Source organism: Chenopodium album, chromosome 15 (genome assembly GCF_948465745.1).
Source record: "Chenopodium album chromosome 15, dcCheAlbu1.1, whole genome shotgun sequence".
NCBI classification, from domain to species: domain Eukaryota; kingdom Viridiplantae; phylum Streptophyta; class Magnoliopsida; order Caryophyllales; family Amaranthaceae; genus Chenopodium; species Chenopodium album.
Genome location: NC_137848.1, coordinates 1875901 through 1895035, shown reverse-complemented (window position 1 = coordinate 1895035; position 19135 = coordinate 1875901). Strand labels below are relative to the sequence as shown.

Genomic DNA, 19135 nt, shown 5'->3' with positions numbered 1-19135 from the left:
TACCCTAATCCCAATCTCTCTCCTCCCTCACAATCACATCCACCACCATCATCACCGTTCACCAAGTTTTCTCTCACCTCAGCTCCCTCATAGCCATCGTCGTCGCCACCACCACCACCTCCACTATTTTTCTCGCTCTTCTCTCACAGCCACAGCCAGCCTAAAATTCCCATTCCCCATCCCCAACCCCGAATTCACCTGAGCACCACCTTACTCCGCCTGAAATTCCCAAAAATCCTTCAGCCACCACGAACCTTGTTATTGCTTCCCTTTCTTCTTTTTTTCTCTCACAACCACCGCCGATCAAGTCGCCGATCTCCTTTTCCCTTGTCAAAGTCGCTGTCGGCTCCTTTTCCCCTTATTATAGCAGCCGATTCTCCTCTAAATTGAAACCCTAAAAATTGATTTGGGTTTATGGTGGCTGTGAAATGGGCGAAGTTGGTTTTGGGTGGTGTTATGTAGGGGTTTCAGATCTTGGTTGTGGTGATTGGGTTACGGTTGCGGTGTTAGTGCGATTTGGCTGGGGTGAGTTTTGGGTGATTGGGTACGGTGGTTATAGTTGCGGTGTTGGTGTAATTTGGCTGTTGGGGTTTCGGGTCATGGTGGTGGTGAGGGAGTGGTTACGGGATAGGGTGGTAGTGTTGGTTTCAAGGAATGGGTGAATGTGTGGTGGATAGATGTTGCTGCTAGGTGGTGGATGTTGTTGTTAGTGGGTGGTGTCGGAGAGAGGCATGGCAGGTGGTAGTGGTGGTTGATTAATTTCCCCCCTTTCTCTCTCCTACCTTTAATCACAAACCCTTCACTTTGTTAATTACCTACTAAAAAATTTTATCTTGGAAAACGTGCAACAAGGTTTGTTGCACATAATGTGTAACGGAGGAAGTACAAAAGATTATTTCATACAAAAATCTCAACCATAATTATCAATAAAGAAAAGAAAAAAAAAAAGAAAAGGCAAAAAAAATGCAACCCTACCACCATGTATGTATGATGTATGATATGATATGACATCATAAGGCATGATATGTCTTTCCTACTACCATCATCATCCAGCTAATAAGTAATAACAACGTGAGATAAATTAAATGCATACACCCAAAAAGAAGTGGGCACTCGTTACATAATTGTACCCACAAATTTGCCAATTACCTAAATTGCATGACTCTTTATCACTCCTACTATTTGCATGATATATCGTTATGTCAATAATGTCATCACTTATACGGAGTGATATACCATGTACTCCGTAATTGATAACGTGGCCTACATGGCGATGTGACCATTTCTTTTCTTTTACGAACACTCCATAGTCCATTATGATAATACGTATATATAGTACTATCTTCGTTATATATTACTCCGTAATTGTAACTTTGGAATATTTTATATTTCATAAATAATAGCCTAAAGTTGGAGTAAATTACACACTCACTTCCTAAACTTAGCTAAATGTTGCAGTTCACTCCCTAAACTTACAAAACTTGCAAGTTACTCACTCATCCGGTCATCGGAGGTGAAAAATCCGGTGGTAACCGGTTACCCCAGGTAAACTCCCTAAACTTTTGATTTTTTTTTTTTTTAATAAAAGTATCTAATCTCAAGATTCCCAACTGACAATACATCACAGGAGAGAAAAAAAACCAACACCATTGTGGGTTTCTCATAAACAAGCTTCTTCCTTCTCTCCTCTCAATCCAACAAACTGTAACTCATCTTCAAATTACTCCCTCTTTTCTCCATTTCTTTGTCCTATTTTCTCACCTTCAATCCAACAAACCAGGTTTTTGGATCTCTTTGCAAAATTTCATTAAGTAAAGCTGTAATTTTTTTCTCCGGCAAACTTTGCCGGAGCTCGCCGCCGCTTTCTTGGCTAAAAGTCGCCGCCGCCTCCCATTCTCCTTTCCATCGAATCCCTTATCTCTCTCTTCTCTTTTTTTATTTCATCATATCCATTAAAACTCTTGAGGTTTTTATGGCCAAATTTGACCATTAAAACTCTAAATCTAGAGTTTTTATGGTCAAATTTGGCCAAATAAAATCCTAATGGATGATGAGAAGGTATTAATTTGTCATATTTATCTTTTTTGTTCATATTGTAAGGTTGTTGGTTATTTTTATTGTGGTGGATATGGGATGGGTATGGTTCATGGTGGTGGTGTTTTTGGTGTAGATTGTTGGGTTTTTTTTTTTTTTTTTTTTTTTTTTTTTTTTTTTTTTTGCGGAGGTAGTTTGGGGGTTTACGAGTTTTGGGTTTGGTGGAGGTTGTTTATGAGGTTGCGGGTTTTGGGTTTGGTAGAGGTTGTTGGTCGATTTTGGGTTTGGTGGAGGCTGATTACAAGGTTGCAATTGGTCGGTTTTTGAGTGGTTGTGGGGCTGGTGGTTGCTACATATTAGGGTGGGTGGGTGGCAGTGGCAGAAGTAGAATTTTTAAGTGAGGGGGACCAAGATCATATCTATGTATGTGTAATTTCGCAAATCGCAACTACTATTGAGTTTGTTGATTACATTTACTATAAAAATATAAAATTAAAAAAAACTACAAAATGTTAGTTGCTAGGTTTGGATTCCTGACCTCTTGTCCAAAATCATATGGGAAAAACCAACTCCTCTACACTACAACTTATAACAAGTATAAGCAAAATTTAATACTTTATTCGTTGTTTTATTATTGCACCATATGAGTTGGGTACAAATATTTTGGTAATGGAAAAAAGTAAGAGAGAGAAAGGTAAAAATACAAAATTGTCCATGTGACATATTGATAAACTAAAAAGTAAGTGTGAAAAAGTAAGGGTATGTTGAGTATTTGTAGTGTGAACACAAATAATTTTTTTCTTAAAGAGGAAATGGTGCAATATTTATGAAACTTCTTAAAAAGGCAAGTAGTACAATAATAAAAGAACGGAGAAAGTATTTATCTTGAGCCAAGGGGGAGGCCATGGCCCACCCCAGCCCCCCCTGGCTTCTCCCCTGGTGGGTGGGTTTTGGTGGTGGTGTTGGTGCCTAATTATGATATTAATTATTAGCTCTTTTAATATTTTAGGGAGTTCCTGATTTTATTTTATGTCAGAAAGTTTATAGAGTTCTGATTTTTATGTCATAAAGTTTAGGGAGTTCATGTAATTTACCCGTTATTGTAGGTTAAAACTGGTTATAGTAAGTGATTTGCAACTTTTGAAAGTTTAGTGAGTGATCTGCAACTTTTATCTAAGTTTAGGGAGTTGTTGTGTGCTTTACTCCCTAAAGTTGCAACTAACACTTTTTTCATGTTTTAATAAGTGTTACAGTTTGACTAACACGCATGTCGAGAACACGACTTTGACCATCAATTTATTAAATTATATGTTAATAAAATTGTAGAAAAATTGATATTATGAAAGTATACGTTATAACGAATCCAACAATGTATTATATAATAGCATTTGTTTTTTTTATATATATTAGTAAATTAATCAAGTCAAACTCATTATGTAAATAGTGAAAAAAAATCAAACTGTAACACTTATTAAAACACGATGGAAGTACTTAACAGAGGTAGTACTTTCTCTATTTTTTTTTTGTTTGTTTCAATATGTGGGTTGAAGTCACTTTTTAAATTCTAGTTGTCTAGAAATTAATAAGATTGAAAAAGTGGTGAAACTAAATAAAATGGTTTGAGCATATGCGATAGTGCATTAATAGTCTCCTATACTATTCCATTTATAATATGAGACAAATTTTAAATGCTAATGTAGATAAGGAAAAAAAAATGAAACAAACATTTGGGGGCAATTATTTTTTTATTTTATTTTTTTTAATGTGTTTAATTTTTTGAAAACTCTCAATGATAACCCTATATTTGTGCTACATTGAAATGATCAAAGTCAAGTCAGGTTAGAGTGAGGGGTTTTTGGGCTAATGGAAGGAGGGGGTGATGGGTTCAGAGCTGGTGGAAGGTGAGGGTGGTGCTGTGGTTTAGGGCTGGTGGTCGTTGTGGTAGAGACGGTGGTAGATGTTGAGGGGAGTTTTAATGTCTTTTTTTAGCCTCATTAAGGTCATTTGTGGGCTTTTCAACCAAAACAAGAAGAAATTAACAATTAGAAATCAATTCGATTCACTCGGAACTAACTCACAATTATCAGATTTTCATAAATTAAAGACATCTATTTTATTGTTGGTTTCCCACCCCTAGTACATGAAATATTCTAGAAACCTTGGCCTAAAACAAATTAACTAACGAAATGCCTAAGATAAGAATCTAACAAAAGATAAAATTTCTTAATCTTCATCTTGATTAATTGCTACAACTCTTCAAAGCATATTGTGTATGTAAGGTGAGCTAGATGTCACTAGATGAGCACAGATCGTCCATGCTACGCCTAAATCCCCGAGACTAGATTCAGGCCATCCTTCCTCATATGCGCAACAAGCTAGTAAATAGAGGAAACAACAACACATAATGACACTAACTTGCAGTACAATTACATGCATCATATCAATAAGACACACATGCATAGGGAGGTACTTCATATGGAACTTGCCGTGTCAGGGTATCGGGAAAATTGTTAACACGTGTCATAGAGCCTTTTAAAGACCATAAAAGGGATTTGGAAGTTATAAAAGTAGCGTAAATAGTGATGAGATTTGTTCTACAAAAAAAAAAAAAAAAAAAAAAAAAAACACATTATAATCAAATATGAAACATGTTTTTGTAGAGAGAATGTTTTTTGGTTATCATGCCATGGTAATAGTCAAAAAGGAATGTTGTAGGCTTATGGTACAATTAAAGTAGAGTTTATAATTTTTTATCAATAATGAAATTGAAGCATGAATGTTAGGGGCTGCCAAATATTTTATAAATATATGTTGTGCAAAAGGCATGAATCGGAATATTGAAAATTATATAGAGGCATAGTCGCGTAGATCATCAATCAGCTGCACACAAGCATGCATGTTTGTTTTCTTGTGTATAATAGTTTTGATTTTATTTTCATCTCAACCAAAAATAGGTGATAAAATATATGAAGTTCTTCTATTAAATATTAAAATAAAGTCTAAGTTTAGATCATCTTGTGGGGGTTTAGTATAACGGTGATTTAACTTTGTTTGGTAAAGTATAATGAATTATACCCTAGGATCGAATGTGCTATCATATCATCATGACAAATCGTCATTGGGTAAAAGTAAAACCAAAATAATCTACGTTGAAAACTTAATTAACGTATACAAACATGGTTGAGTTCCATTATAAAGCGATTTTTAGGCTAATTATTTAGTTATAAATATTACGTGATGATGTTTAATGAAAAAATACGATTGATGGATGAATTTTCATAAAGTTTTATATAAAATTGTGTTTGTGTATTTTTGACCTTGAAAAGGTTTAAAGTTTATGTTACTTAGTATTTCTTAACTGAAACTTAAGATCTCAAATCTTTCAATTAAAATCTGCATCAGTATGGAACTAAAGTCTAAGCAATGACAAAAGAATCAATATAATTAAACGCCTTTTTAGACAATTTAACAGGTTAGTACCACAATATATGTATATACTTCGTATAAAGTAATACGTATTATCATGCATATATAAAGGATAGATTAAAGGTAATTGTATTGTTTAGTACACAGTTACGAACACAAATTAATTATAGTTGTGCTTAGTTTACCTTGACCATGATAAGTATTGACACTAAAACCATAAGCAACGTTATATGCTGTGGCTCTTACTTAATTTTTTTTTTTTTAATTTTTTTTTTTAAAAATTTATTAAATAAAAGAGAATTCTTATTGGTCTTCTAAATGCACACTCTGTCTCTTTTGAGTATCGACTTAACATCAAACATGCAACAAAATAAATTAACGTTTATATTATTGAGATCTTAATTAGTTGGACAAGACTTCCAACAATCCAAGGTTGATATCACACCTACATATGATCAAATTAAACCTAATTTTGTAATTAGATAAAAGAACGACACCTAATTTAGTAGCTAAACATTATTTCATAGCTCATGCACACATACATCAATTAGATCATGACACTATATTAATCCAAAAGAAAGTGGCAAATTAAAGATGATGCTATTTCCCAACGACTTTGTATCAACTAGTACGTACAAAACCTATTTTTTCACCAAGTTACGACTATTTCAGGGTTGTGTAAAGCAGTCAAAGGAATAAGCTATCTTCAATAAAAGAATGCTTATAATTTCGTCACTTTTTAATTTACTTGCATGTACACAAATATTCGCATTTCTCCTTCAAATTTGAATGCATATTTTGACTATGTAGATGTACTTATTATTCTTTTGCTTTTCTTTTTGGGATCCTTCAAAGCTCAAACAAGCTAAGGAATACATCACTCATCAATGGTACTTTATTTAATTTGAGAGCATATGTATATGTAAGAAAGGATAAGAGATTCTTATATATGACAGGTGTAAGGTGCAATCTAAGATAGTTTTTTATAATTTCATCATCAAATGAAAAATATATACTCAAAGTATTATGTTTTAAGTTTGACTTGACCTGATAGAGCTGGTGGAGATGACTAATATTGTATTATTTATTACTTCGTATAAACTGGAGTAATATATATGATCTGAACGATTTGTTTACCACATCTCTACTTTCATGCATGAGTCCAAGAGGATTTTATTCAATCTAGTTTTAGGCTACTAATCATTTTATTTGTCACTAAAACTTTATCAGATCATTTAAAAACTTTGTCCATCTTTTAATTTGGATCAAATGCCATACCTCCTTTGCCTTTTTTTTTTTTTTTTTTTTTTTTTGTAAGTGGTGGTAGCCCTTCGTTTAGTTCATTCTATTTGAACTTGTTACCTAGCTTGCTAATTTAGTATGTAACAATTAGGACAAAATAAGTAAGGGAAAGGAGGAAACTGTCATTTTTATTGGGGTTATCGAAATGAATAACGTTATCATTTTGGAATTTACCACCAACCAATCTCATCAATAATAAGTATTCATATTCCCACCAAAAAAAGGAACAAAATTTGCTCCATTATGTGTAACATGTTCATGGTAGGCTCTTGTATTTGTGGACCTGTGGTCCATTTTGTACTGAAATGTTAAGGACCATTCATACCACTTGTTGGATTCAAATTCCAAAAGGGTTTGCAATTAAGGCCTGTTTACATTTTAGAATATGTATATGACTCAAGACTTTGTCTATAAAAAGCAACAAGCTAAAGGTGATGATATAGATGAAATTTTATCATATTTTAAAATTTTATTAACTAATGGTCCCTACAAAACCCCTTACTTTCTTTTCTCTCTTCAAGTTTATACCTCATTACCAATTTTTTTTTTTTTTTAATAAATTCAACTAACCTTTTTAAAACTCCGTAAAGTCAAAACGTTTCATTTATTTAAATACGGAGGGAGTATATCTAAAAGTTTTTAACATGTAAACTAGATAGCATCACTACATCAATTTCGAATATAACATAATTTAACGGTCCCTCGCCAGCCTGGATCTAGACTTCAAGGTCTATTTTTTTCGTCATATTATTATTATTATTATAAAAAGAGGATTTTATTATACTGTAAACTCAAAAAATTTACATAAAATTAGTGGGACGCCGAGAAACAATCTAGACCCGCTCTTTTGGCTATAACAAAGCTAATCCTAACAAAGATGTGTGCTCTAGCCCCAATATCTATATATTAATGAATATTCACATCTTTACAATTATCTGCCATTGGGCCTCTCCATCTAATAATGATATAGTGCCAAATCATATGTTTCTAAAAAAAGATGTGGCTCCAAGTGACAATTTATAGTGAAAGATTATGGTCTACACAATATGCTTGAAAATATCATCTAATTGCTATGTGATGCCGCCAGCTTGGATGACAATGACATGGGAACACATCGTTTTCATATGTAATGTGGCTCATGAAGCACTTTTAAAGTTTTAAACGGGTTGCTTCATATTTTTCTAAGAAAATGAATAAGTAATTACCATAAAGCTAAGTAAGATTTTATTAAAAATAATTTATATTCAATATAAAAGGACAAAACAACACAATTGGACGACTAGTAGATATCATTAACCAATAACGTTGTTTCTAAAATCAATCAATAACCAACTAACATACAAATAAATCCATGTATTACAGTAAATTTGTTAATCAAATTGAATACGAGTAAGGTACTTTGTGTTGTTCAAAAAGCTGAATTCAAAACATAATCCATCGACTTGAAATATACTAGTTTTGGACGTGTAGGAACTTTCAAATTTGACATCGTAACTATTAATTTAGGATTAATGAAAGAAATTCATAGATTGCATTTATATGCTTCAGAATTTCATGCATTTCACCAACATAACAAAACAGTTAAACAGAAATAACATTTACTATATTAATTATGCATATATGCATTATAAAAAAAAAAAAAAAAAAAAGGGGACATTTTCTGTAAAATACAAAAGGAATGCCCCCATGCAGGATCGAACTACAGACCTTCAGTTTACAAGACTGACGCTCTACCACTGAGCTATAGGGGCAGAGCACTGTATATAATTCATCTAAGGCAAAAAACTAATTAATACAAGTACAAAATTGACAACATAAACTTTTTGTCTAAACATAAAGAACAACAAAGGAAAATATATGGATATCAGTTGTACGCAAGAACGTATGAAGGTAGCATTGAGTCATTTACGGACATAGGAACATAGCTACTCGTAATTTACGAGTTGTATGACGAGGAACTTGTTCATTTAAAGTACCATGGATTACGCGAGCAATCAGTTGTGGCTTTTGACCTTGCGATCTTACTAGTGCACACAATCTCTCAGATTTGCTTACTCTACGATCTCCTGAACTCCTTAACTAGGCTATGCAATTGGACGTAAACCATGGTCCATGGAACAATCCTTGACATGCCTAAAAAAGCTTCTTAGTTGCTTTCGTTTCTTAATAGTTGCATCATTTTGACTAGACACGTTGCTAGTTGCTTAATTATTTTTGTTTAGTTGTGAATAATGTTGTTGCTTTATTAATATTTATTTAAAGAAAACGTTCACCAAGTCTAAAGGTCCCACTATTTCATGAGAAGACCAATAGCACATAAGCCATATAACGGAAAAAGACTTAAAGGACAGGCTAGTAGATGTAACTCATGTAAGGCGTAAGCCGCATAACAATGCTTCAAAAAGCATCTCTGTATCGTTCCAATTTTATTAGATGTCTCTGAAAAAACGCTTTAAAAAGCATCTTGCAAAGCACTGCTCTTTAAAGGTGTGGAGTGGTTGGTTGTGTATTGTCATTTGTCAACATCAAGAGTAAAGGAATGTATTCAATTATAGCCTTGGCGTTTATTTGAAGGGAGATTAAGATCAAGGTGATTACAATATTTTCAATTAGAAGCAAAGTCGAGGTGGTCATTTCCTTAATTTCGAACATACATAATTGATTTTGGAGGATTTGGGGAAAAACCATATAATTGAAAATGTTGGTACATGTAAATATGTGAAATTTCAAGGAAAAAACAAAAAAAAGATATTACAAGGTAGCTAAGGTCTCAACGTCTATTTTCCAAATATCAAGTGTTTATGAATATTGGTTATAATTTGAAACTAAGCAATAGCAAACGCACCTACATGAAATGTGCTATCTAATACATATGACGTGGAAGAATGATTGTATTGCTAGCATTTCTGTAGCGACTCTTTGTCATGCATAGTAGTGAACTGTACTTCTCAGGGTATAAGGCTATAAGCTAGAAGGTAATATTGAATTATTGATTCTAATAAGTCAGGCAAACGGAGAGAGAGGTAAATCAAAGAAAGCAAGAAGACCCATTTTGCTAGTAGTTTGGTTAGTCCCATGATAATTTCTGTCACCTTATCCCCGCGAACAGGCTAGAGCTGCAAGCCTTGAGTAATGAGTAGTGTGGGCATTAGCACCAACGGTGGTTCGTTCATCTGAAAGACTGAATACCCATCCTTTTACATGGCTACCTATCTCACATGGATGGTAAGGACCAATAATATGACGACTTAGCGGAACAATCTACTTGGATTTGGTGTCTCAACTCAGGCTGTATACATCCTGTAATTCGAGTGCAAGCACAAAATCATCCAATGGTCCTCAGTTATCTGTCAACTATTCTACTCTATTCAGGTTTATGCCTCCACTGTTCCGTTTTGCTTATGCTAATTATGAGCTCAGACAACCAGAATCACAAGTCCAGATTTGCATCCTAATGGCAGAACCACAGAATGATGTTTAAATTTTGCATCCAGTCTTCATTTGAATGCATCAGAAACAGTTCTTAACTTCATACCCATCACCATTTAAAAAAAAAGATAAAAAAATAAAAATGCACAGCAACATATCCATTTTAACATTGCAACTTACAGGGGATGAGGCAAACAGCACCATTGCGGTAGGCAGAAGAAAGATAAGCTAGGCATTAAGAGCAATGTCAATGGAAGAAAAAAAAAAAAAAGCACATGATGCTATATTGCTATGGATAAGTTAATAAAGGTGATCAATTGGGTCCATAAGAACACAATGAACATATTGTCATATTTGAATAGTTAAACCACAACAAAAAGAACTCAAAACTTTCTAAATTGTGAAGGAACAAGGCCAATAAACTGAAACATAAAAATTGAAGGATCTCTTGGGGGAAATAGTGCCATATTTCAATATTCAATAGAGGTGCTAACAAAGGATCTTAAGCCTACAAACTACCAAGGACTGGGTATGTAGCTCACTCTTCATCTTCCTCGTCACCATCACCACCAGCTGCCTTCTTTGCTGCTGCCTTCTGGTTCTTTCGCTTCACTCTACCTGGGCGGCCTCCTCCGAAGGGGCTAGTGAGAGAAAAGTCGATGTGCTTCTGAGAGTCGACCCTTACCATGAAAGAGGGAACATTCACCACTTGTCTCCCAACCCTGACATCAAAATATTACAAGCAGATCAGATAACTTTATCAAGTAAAAGACTATCACATTTCTCAAATGACAGACTATATATGTCATTCAGAGTGTTTTTGGATAAAAAAAAAGGGGAAGGAAGGGAAGGGGAGGGGAGGGGAGAATGATAAGGTTTCCTTCCAAATCTCTCCATTATTGGCGAGCAATTTCTTACAATGTAATCCCTTCATTTCTCTCCCCTCCAACTCCCTTCCTCATTTGTTATCCAAATGAAAAGATACTCCATCCCTTCATTTCCCTTCCCTTCCCTTCCTTACCTTCTATCAATCAAGGTGAAAAACTAACTGCATGAGAGCTATGTACAATCTAAAGCCTCTATTGATAACGTCTTAAAAACAAATGAGGCATCAACATGCATGGTTAAGACCCACATTAAAGGCTCTTAGAGGCCTGGCTCACATTGAGCTGAGAAGCTCAGGCAAAGATAGTTCTAAACAGACAACTTGTTTGACCTCCTAGAAGTAGACTGTCTCACACAAGAACAGGTACAGAAAACACCAAATTCAGAAAAAAAAAAAAAAAAAAAAAAAAACTATGTAACAACCATTTGATAATGAAAAGAAGTCCTTGTGATGGAAATCCAATACAATAGAATTGAGACATAGCCAGCTATGTTGAGAAAGTATGTAGCCAATATGATTACAAGCAAAGAGATCACTTGCAAATATGCTTAAAACCAGCCAAAATAAACAAAATTGCTTTAACCAATGTGTCATCGATATATGGAAATATTGCTCACAAACCAACACAAGTAACCAAGATAAACACGTCAATCTTTTCTATTTATAAGTTGCACAATAACAACTCAAGATTACAAACGGGTAACCAGAAAGTTTTGATGTGTTTATAACTAATCCAAGAGAGAACTTCAGGAAATTTGAAAGTGAAATAGCAAAATCTAGGACATTTATTGAACCAATTCTAAAAGAAGACCTCAATTCTGATTTCTCAATCACAAAACTTAAAAAAAAAAACCCACAATATAAAACACAAATCCTCAACAGCAAATTATGGCAGCACAGCTGGCTCATCAATCCCAGTGCACAACCATTAGTGCACGCAATCAACATTGCAATCGCATAAAATTGAAATCGTGGTTTTTTTTATATCATTTCTCCTTCTTAGAACCAGTTCCTTTTCACAATTAATATATTTGACAAGCATAACATCAGCCATTTGGCCACATTACTCCCCATGGAAGTTAACAGATTCACCACATCCAGCCAAAAGACTAGAGACCAAAAGCTCATTCGATCAATACAGACCACTTTAGACAGTGATAACATCTTCATACAACTTGAAAAGGATCAAATTTACATCACCATTAGCTAACTCAATCAGATGCCATAAACCTCAAGATGAATGGATAAAATCATATTACTCTACAAACCATAGACTTGTTTAAGCAATATCATATGTTTCCAACACTACTAGATCAACTTATCAGAAGGCTCACCATTCTCATTCCTGTGACAAAATCGTTATTCATGAAACTTGTATATGAGCAATACGTAGCAATAATGAGCATCTCACATTACAAAATGAAAACAGAGAGAAACCCACACTTAACATCTTCAGAATTTCAAATATTCAAAACATCTAGTATCGCAATGCAGCAGGCAAACCTCAATTGCAATAAAAATGTAAACAAGGGCTTAATAAAATACCTAATATGTCTTTGCCTGATGAGCACCCTAGCATGGTGAATAGACTTGGCCATACCAGACTTGAAGACAAGGGTCTGAAGACGCCTCTCCAAGAAGTTCTCAACGGTCAGAGCCAACACATAATCGAGCTTGTTCTGTCCTTCATCCAAAAGCCCGTACTTATTCATCCTCCTCAGAAGAGCTTCTCCCTCAAAGATACGACGAGGGTTCTTCTCATCTAGGGTAAGAAGATGCCTTGCGGCATTACGGATACGGCTCAAAACATATTGAACCCTCCAGAGCTCCCTCTTGTTTCGAAGCCCATACTCTCCTACAAGCTTCAATTCAGCATCCAATCGTTCCTTCTCATAAGGACGACGAGGCTTCTTAAATGTCTTTCCATCTACATATCACCCCAGTTCACAAAACATCACTACTAATTCAATCATATATACTAAATTTGTCCCAAAACTCACAACCTAAGTATAAAGATTTAAAATTTAACAAACCCCACTAATTTTTTAAACCTAATTTGCAGAAAACTAAACGAACCTAACAATAATTCAAAGCTACCAAATTGCAACATTTCGTATACATAGACAAACCATTACCCTAACTAACATAATAAACCCTAGATGTTCATATCAAGTAAAATGCGCAAACTTTAGCAAAAGAATCGATAAAAATTACAAAATCACGAACTCTAAAAGGGTTTTTCATCAATTAATCTAAAATTTCCCGGATGATTTTAAAGTAAAATAGAGACAATACACAGATAAAAATGGAGGAAATTCAAACAAAATGGGAAAAAAAATAAAAACATAAATCGGAAACAAGGAAAAGGGAGGAGAAATTACAGTTGCGATAGTAGACGACGTGCACCATGGTAGCTCACCGACGGCGAGGTGTTGGGTTTGCGCTGAAGCTGCGGCGGAAGTGAGAGGGAGAGAAGGGTTTAATGGTTTATGATGGGCTGTTGTTGGATTTTTAGGGGTTGTTCTTGTTTTGTGAATAAATATGTGATATCCTTCTTCGACTTTTAGGGTCAGCCCAAACCTATGAAATCAATTGCATAATTGTGTTACCATATAATCAAGCGGGTTTCGTTTGTGGTAGGTTACGAATCAAGTCTACTCGAATAGCGGTTTGTACGGAGTCATTTTGTGTCGATAAATGGCCTTATTTGGTAAAAGGTTTTTTGAACAGTTTTTGGTTTAATGAGTACTATTTGAGGTTTGACCATTTTAAATTAGCTAATTTGAAAGTTTGGTAAATAGATTATTAAAGAACTTTTTGACTAAAAAAACTATTTTAGAACTTTTTGACTTTATAAATTTATTTATTTATTTATTTTTATTTTTTTTTTTTTGAAAGAAGCTTTATAAAACTTTTTAAAATTAGCTTATTGAATAATTAGCCTTTTGGATATTAAGTACATTGAAACGGCTAATAATAAATAGCTATTTACTAAACACTTTTATACAATCAGTTATTTACAACCAACTAGTCAAATCAGCTAGTCAAACCAATTAATACAATAAGCTAAAATTAGCTAACATCATACCAAACAAAGCCTAAATGTGTATACATAAAAATATCATATTCCAAAAATAGACTTAGGGCCTGTTCTAACTGACTGAACTAAACTGAGCTGAGCTGAACTGAACTGAGCTGAGCTGAACTGAACTTATTGGAGCTGAACTAAATTGAATATTTTATGAGAGAAGGAAATTAAGAACTGAACTGAACTTATTAGAGCTGAACTGAACTGAAAATAATCTGAAGAGAACAGGACTCTAAGGGCCTGTTCTCTTCACATTACAAATCCGTAACTTTAATCAACAGATTTAATAGAGAATGAGTACAAATAAGTTTTATCCCCTCTAAGTGTCTCACTTCCCTTAAATGACCGCTTTTTTTTTTTTTTTTTTTTTTTTTTTTTTTTAAATTTCACTCCAATAAAAATAATTAAGTTTAGCAAAATAATTTCAACTCTGTAAAACTAATTTCAATTCAGCAAAAATAAGGTGAAGAAAATAGAGTGGATTATCAAACCATTTTAGACCAATAAGTCTTGTAAACCTCACATATAAAGCAATTTCAAACATTCTAGTTAATTGTTTATGTCCAATTTAGAAAGAAAAAGTGAACCCACTTCAAAACGATTTTAATATTTAGATTATACAAGCAATTCATACACTTTTCACATGTGAAGTAATAAAACTAAAAGGTGTGTCCAAATGAAAATACTTGGAAAGATTAACTTTTAACTTCCAAATTTAACGTCACTTCTTTTAACTGACTTTGACTTGTTAGTGACCTGACAATAAATAATCCCACCCTTTCGTGGTCTGACAATAAATAATGGAAATAAATAATTCCACCTTTACGTGGTCTGACAATAACAACCCCACCTTTTGATTATTACGAGACAATCCCACCTTTGTATGTCATCTTCTTTTAACTAACCTTGACTTGTTAGTGACCTGTTTTTGTAGGTTATATGCCACATGTCAAAATTTAATTGGTTTATGTCAATAGTTAAAAGTTAATCTTTCCAACTATCTTCATTTGGACACACCTTTTAGTTAAAAGTTAATCTTTCCTTCTAAAAGCTATTATTTTTTGCAATGAAACCCTAGGCATTTTGAGACTTTACCACAAGCGCAATTTACATTCAACGAGTGGTTGACTGGCACCAAAATGTCTCATTGATACCTTTTCTTCTAAGGGATCTCACATTCCAAGATCTCATAACCATTCCCCATTATCTAAGGCCAGGTTAACCTACAGAAGCATCATCATTCAAAGACCAGGGCTAATTCTTATCCTGCGAATTGCAGTATATTGCTAAATGAAGATAATAAAACCACCTATGATTTTATTGCTCTTGAAATGCCACTACACTAATACAGTTTCCGTGTCTAGATTATACACAGTAAACATAAATACACCAAAATAGAACCTTCGGGTAACCTGATCAAACAGTACAAATTCTTCGTTCATGCCAATAAAATAGCCAGGAAAAGCAAGAAAGCATCCATTGTGGAAATCAACCAGCAGAGAAGATCACTTGAGTGTTTCATTTGACTGAATGACAAAGCCCAATTTCAGGACTACCAGCAGACACTACCGAAGAGGATGGTGCTTTCATAGCTATAAGGCTCCTATTAGTACTCGCAAGAATCAAATCCAAAAATCCATATGATCCTTTTAAATTTGAACATCAGAGCTGTAGTCATCAAGGCAACCTCCCACTTCATGAAGATTGGAGGGGCGTTATCTGGGCTTACGGGAGAGACGGCCACCAGTTCTTGGTGTTCTATCTTCTGTGAAGGGCTGAGTTGCAGGATCTGCAAGGCCTGGTAACCTTGAGACACTACCCTTACCTTTTCTGGCATTAGGTCCTATCACCTCAATCATGTATCTCCACCCATCAATTGGTCTTCTCCTGCTGAATATGTGTGTCTTGATAAAACTTGCTATCTGCAAATATTAATACAAACAGGCACCATAAATCTTAGGCATAATACAGTCATGCAAAGTAGGAAGAACAGAAATTTGGAGAGAGGGCTGAATCAATAAGAATATAAAATTCACTTAACCTAAGTTTATAAAGTTAAGCATGTATTATTACGGAACCTTGTTCAATCGGAGATGGTTCTTGTAAAATGAGACAATAAAGTGAAAAAACGTACATCTTTCAACTATCTTTCACACCTTTTTAGGCTTGATAGCACCTTTATCCATCAAATTTTATGAGCAAAGTGGTCAAGCAGGTTAATATCATTGGCATACATGCAACTGATTGAGCTGCATAAAAGTCATTGCACCTAAATTCACTTATAAAGTCATAAGTAGTTGGAGTATGGACCATGAGACTTATACACCTAGTATATGTAGAAAATTCCCACTTTCCCATTTATATTATGTCAGGTTCCCTTCAGAGATGTTACCAATAAACCCATAAAATTGCAAGGAAGGAAGTACATACACTGAACTCACATGTCCTTATGACTATAGGCCTACATACGAAAGGGTCAACAGGGATACAGGGCATAACCCCCCCCCCCCCCCCCCACCCAAAACAAAAAAAAAAAAGGTCATCACTTAACCTGCACCATTGGTACAGATTGATCTCTCTCATAATCAACTGTTTCTATTCCTAAAAGACGGTACTCCATACACTCAAGGAACACTATGAGAACAGTTTTGGCTATTGAATAATATCATAAATTAATACATTGCTAAATGTAAATGCGCACCTGAAATTTGCAAAATGCCATTCGACGCTCAAATTCTTGCAAAAGGATGTCCTCTTCTCTCTGTGACATCTCCCATACATTGCCATCTTCAGATTTGGACGTTGATTCCCAACCATCAGGCTTGTTTTTAAACTCAGAAGTACTGGGAACTTTTGGGTCATTCATATTATTGCTAGCAGAGTCAAATATCCTACAACAGCAGCAGTTTCAGTACATTCAGGTTCTAAAATATTTCCTTTAGTTATGCTGGGGAAAGGCATTGTACAAGGTTAAAGTATAATAAGTAGAAGATTCACATAATAGAAAATGCTATCTAGAATAGACTAAATTGAAGTATAAAGCACAACATGAAATTTTCTTCTTTATGATGAATTACAGAAGCTAGAATATCTCCTTACTTAAACCTAAATTAAGATTAAAATGCAACATATATATATTTATATATTTTTGTCCAAGACCTAAATACTCGCCTTCAATCTAAAACTCCCATAAATCCATTATCTTGTCCAAAATTTAAGCTGTCAATGGACCCTTTAACCAATTACCAGGGTAAACATCGTATGGTGTAAGCCTTTTAACTACAAAAACCCAATTGTAGAGCTAAAAAGGCATTAAATGAGCAATTATATCTATACTCAGAGTACTTGTATTGACATAAGTACATGTCCAAGAGTCTAAGAACTGTGGAAGTGTCCATTCCCATGTCAAAGTATCGAGGATCCAACATGAGTACTTCAAGAGAAATGAAGAGTCCGAGTAACACATCCCACACACCCAGCAGCAAAAAAAACACCCAATAATCAAACATACACATACTAGCATCAAGCAAGAGTTCCCAAATTATCACAGCAAACAATCTTGATGCCCAATTGATCCATTTCATAAGTTCAAGAGTAAACCACTAAACTTTAAAGCAGGCGTTCTCTCAGGCATAAAAACAAACACCTGGTATGCATAAAAATTCATAAACAAACTACAAACCCCAGATCACCAAAACCCCAAAAAACTTGATTTTCCCAATCAAAGAGAAAACACAATAAAGCTAAAAATAGAGAAAAGAGAAAACTCACTCAGAACAACTATCAAGAAGCTTGTCAATATCATCAGCAGACCCACCACCCAACTTAGCTTCTTCAATCAATTCAATCTCTTTCATCCAAAGCCCAGCATGAATCCTCTGTTTCTTCAACCTGTAATCCTTCTGCACATTCTCCACACTATACAACCCGCCATTTTCACCATTCTCTTCCTTCTTCTTATTCTTCATTTCCTCCTCTTGTTTAGCTTTCTCTCTGTTCATACGGCGGTTCTCCCAGTTTTCATTCATGTCTTCGACAAACGCCTTCGTCTCAGGGTCAGCAGCGTCGGGAATAAGGCCGAAGTTGACGTCGGACTCCCATGGTGCGCGAGTATTCTTGCCGGCGAGATCGTCGGGTAGCCAAGCAGTTTCCCAGGCGTCATTCCATTCGTCGGTTTTGTTGCCGGAGGAAGTGGAAAGATGGCGGCAGTGATGGAGGAGAGAGAAGGGGAGTTGTCGGAGAAGTGTGGTGATGGTTGAGGACTTTGTAAGCCTCTGCATTTCGGTTTGTTTGGGTGATTTCAATTCTCAAATTTGGGTCATTTTATACCCTGCCCATTTCTGCTTTAGAGTACTAGTGTTGCAACGTGTGGCCGTTTAATTTACCTTATTTTTACTTATTTGAACTTATTTGATCTGATTTGATCAAAACGATGATAATCTTAACGAAAAAATATATCAAGTGGGATTTTCATTCGTAATAATGTGTATTTCATTAATATGTAATTTTCATAATTTTTTTTCATTACGAAATTAAAGATATTTTACAATAAAAAATTACACATATAACGATGATCTAATCTGAACTTATCTGATCTGAACCTTTTTTTTTTTTTAAATAAGTAAAAATAATTTGAAGGCCTCTCTTGGAATCCGTAAGAAAATTTAACCACTTAGCTATTCCTCACTCTCTTGGAATTTCTTTTTTTGGTAACCATTATATTTAAGTTGCATTTTTGGCGAGTTTTTAATTCTTGCTCAACTTTTTTTTAATTGCATCACTTTTGGTTTCACGGGACTCCTAGCCAATTTTTGGAGTAGAGAGAGGTTGAGGGAAATGGTGATGGTGGTGGTGGTGGTGATATGGCAATCAGGTGGAGTTGGCCGTGGCAGCTGTGCTGGTTATTGTGGCCTAGGGATGGGGCAGGTGCAAAGGCCACCTTCACTCCTTCAGGCCGTGGATCACAGTTG

At 34.8% G+C, this 19135-nt stretch overlaps 2 protein-coding genes and 1 non-coding gene across 3 annotated transcripts; all 3 read right to left on the bottom strand.

Annotated features, from left to right (window-relative positions):
- Positions 1–8441: 8441 nt before the first annotated feature.
- On the bottom strand, positions 8442–8513 carry TRNAT-UGU (transfer RNA threonine (anticodon UGU)). Its single transcript has one exon. It is a non-coding gene; the product is annotated as a tRNA-Thr (tRNA).
- A 2096-nt stretch (positions 8514–10609) lies between these two features.
- Positions 10610–13618, bottom strand: LOC145582660 (small ribosomal subunit protein uS4y-like). The gene is made up of 3 exons (XM_081639647.1): positions 13459–13618; positions 12623–13004; positions 10610–10913 (listed from the first exon to the last, which is right to left on the bottom strand). Exons 1-3 carry the CDS (start codon positions 13484–13486, stop codon positions 10730–10732), a joined length of 594 nt encoding a protein of 197 aa, XP_081495773.1. The 5' UTR covers positions 13487–13618; the 3' UTR covers positions 10610–10729.
- A 1932-nt stretch (positions 13619–15550) lies between these two features.
- Positions 15551–18457, bottom strand: LOC145581546 (protein GAMETE CELL DEFECTIVE 1, mitochondrial-like). Its single transcript, XM_081638554.1, has 3 exons — positions 17937–18457; positions 16867–17056; positions 15551–16087 (listed from the first exon to the last, which is right to left on the bottom strand). Exons 1-3 carry the CDS (start codon positions 18443–18445, stop codon positions 15881–15883), a joined length of 906 nt encoding a protein of 301 aa, XP_081494680.1. The 5' UTR covers positions 18446–18457; the 3' UTR covers positions 15551–15880.
- Positions 18458–19135: the final 678 nt, after the last annotated feature.

Bases quoted from the DNA above. Each gene is read 5' to 3' on its own strand.
- LOC145581546 (XM_081638554.1), bottom strand. From the start codon at position 18,445: ATGCAGAGGCTTACAAAGTCCTCAACCATCACCACACTTCTCCGACAA. The intron at 17,057-17,936 runs GTGAGTTTTCTC...CTGCTGTTGTAG, and splicing joins CTTCTTGATAGTTGTTCTGA to GATATTTGACTCTGCTAGCA. The intron at 16,088-16,866 runs GTGCGCATTTAC...TAATATTTGCAG, and splicing joins TGGCATTTTGCAAATTTCAG to ATAGCAAGTTTTATCAAGAC.
- LOC145582660 (XM_081639647.1), bottom strand. From the start codon at position 13,486: ATGGTGCACGTCGTCTACTATCGCAACT. The intron at 13,005-13,458 runs GTAATTTCTCCT...GGTGATATGTAG, and splicing joins CGTCGTCTACTATCGCAACT to ATGGAAAGACATTTAAGAAG. The intron at 10,914-12,622 runs GTATTTTATTAA...TTTTGATGTCAG, and splicing joins ATCAGGCAAAGACATATTAG to GGTTGGGAGACAAGTGGTGA.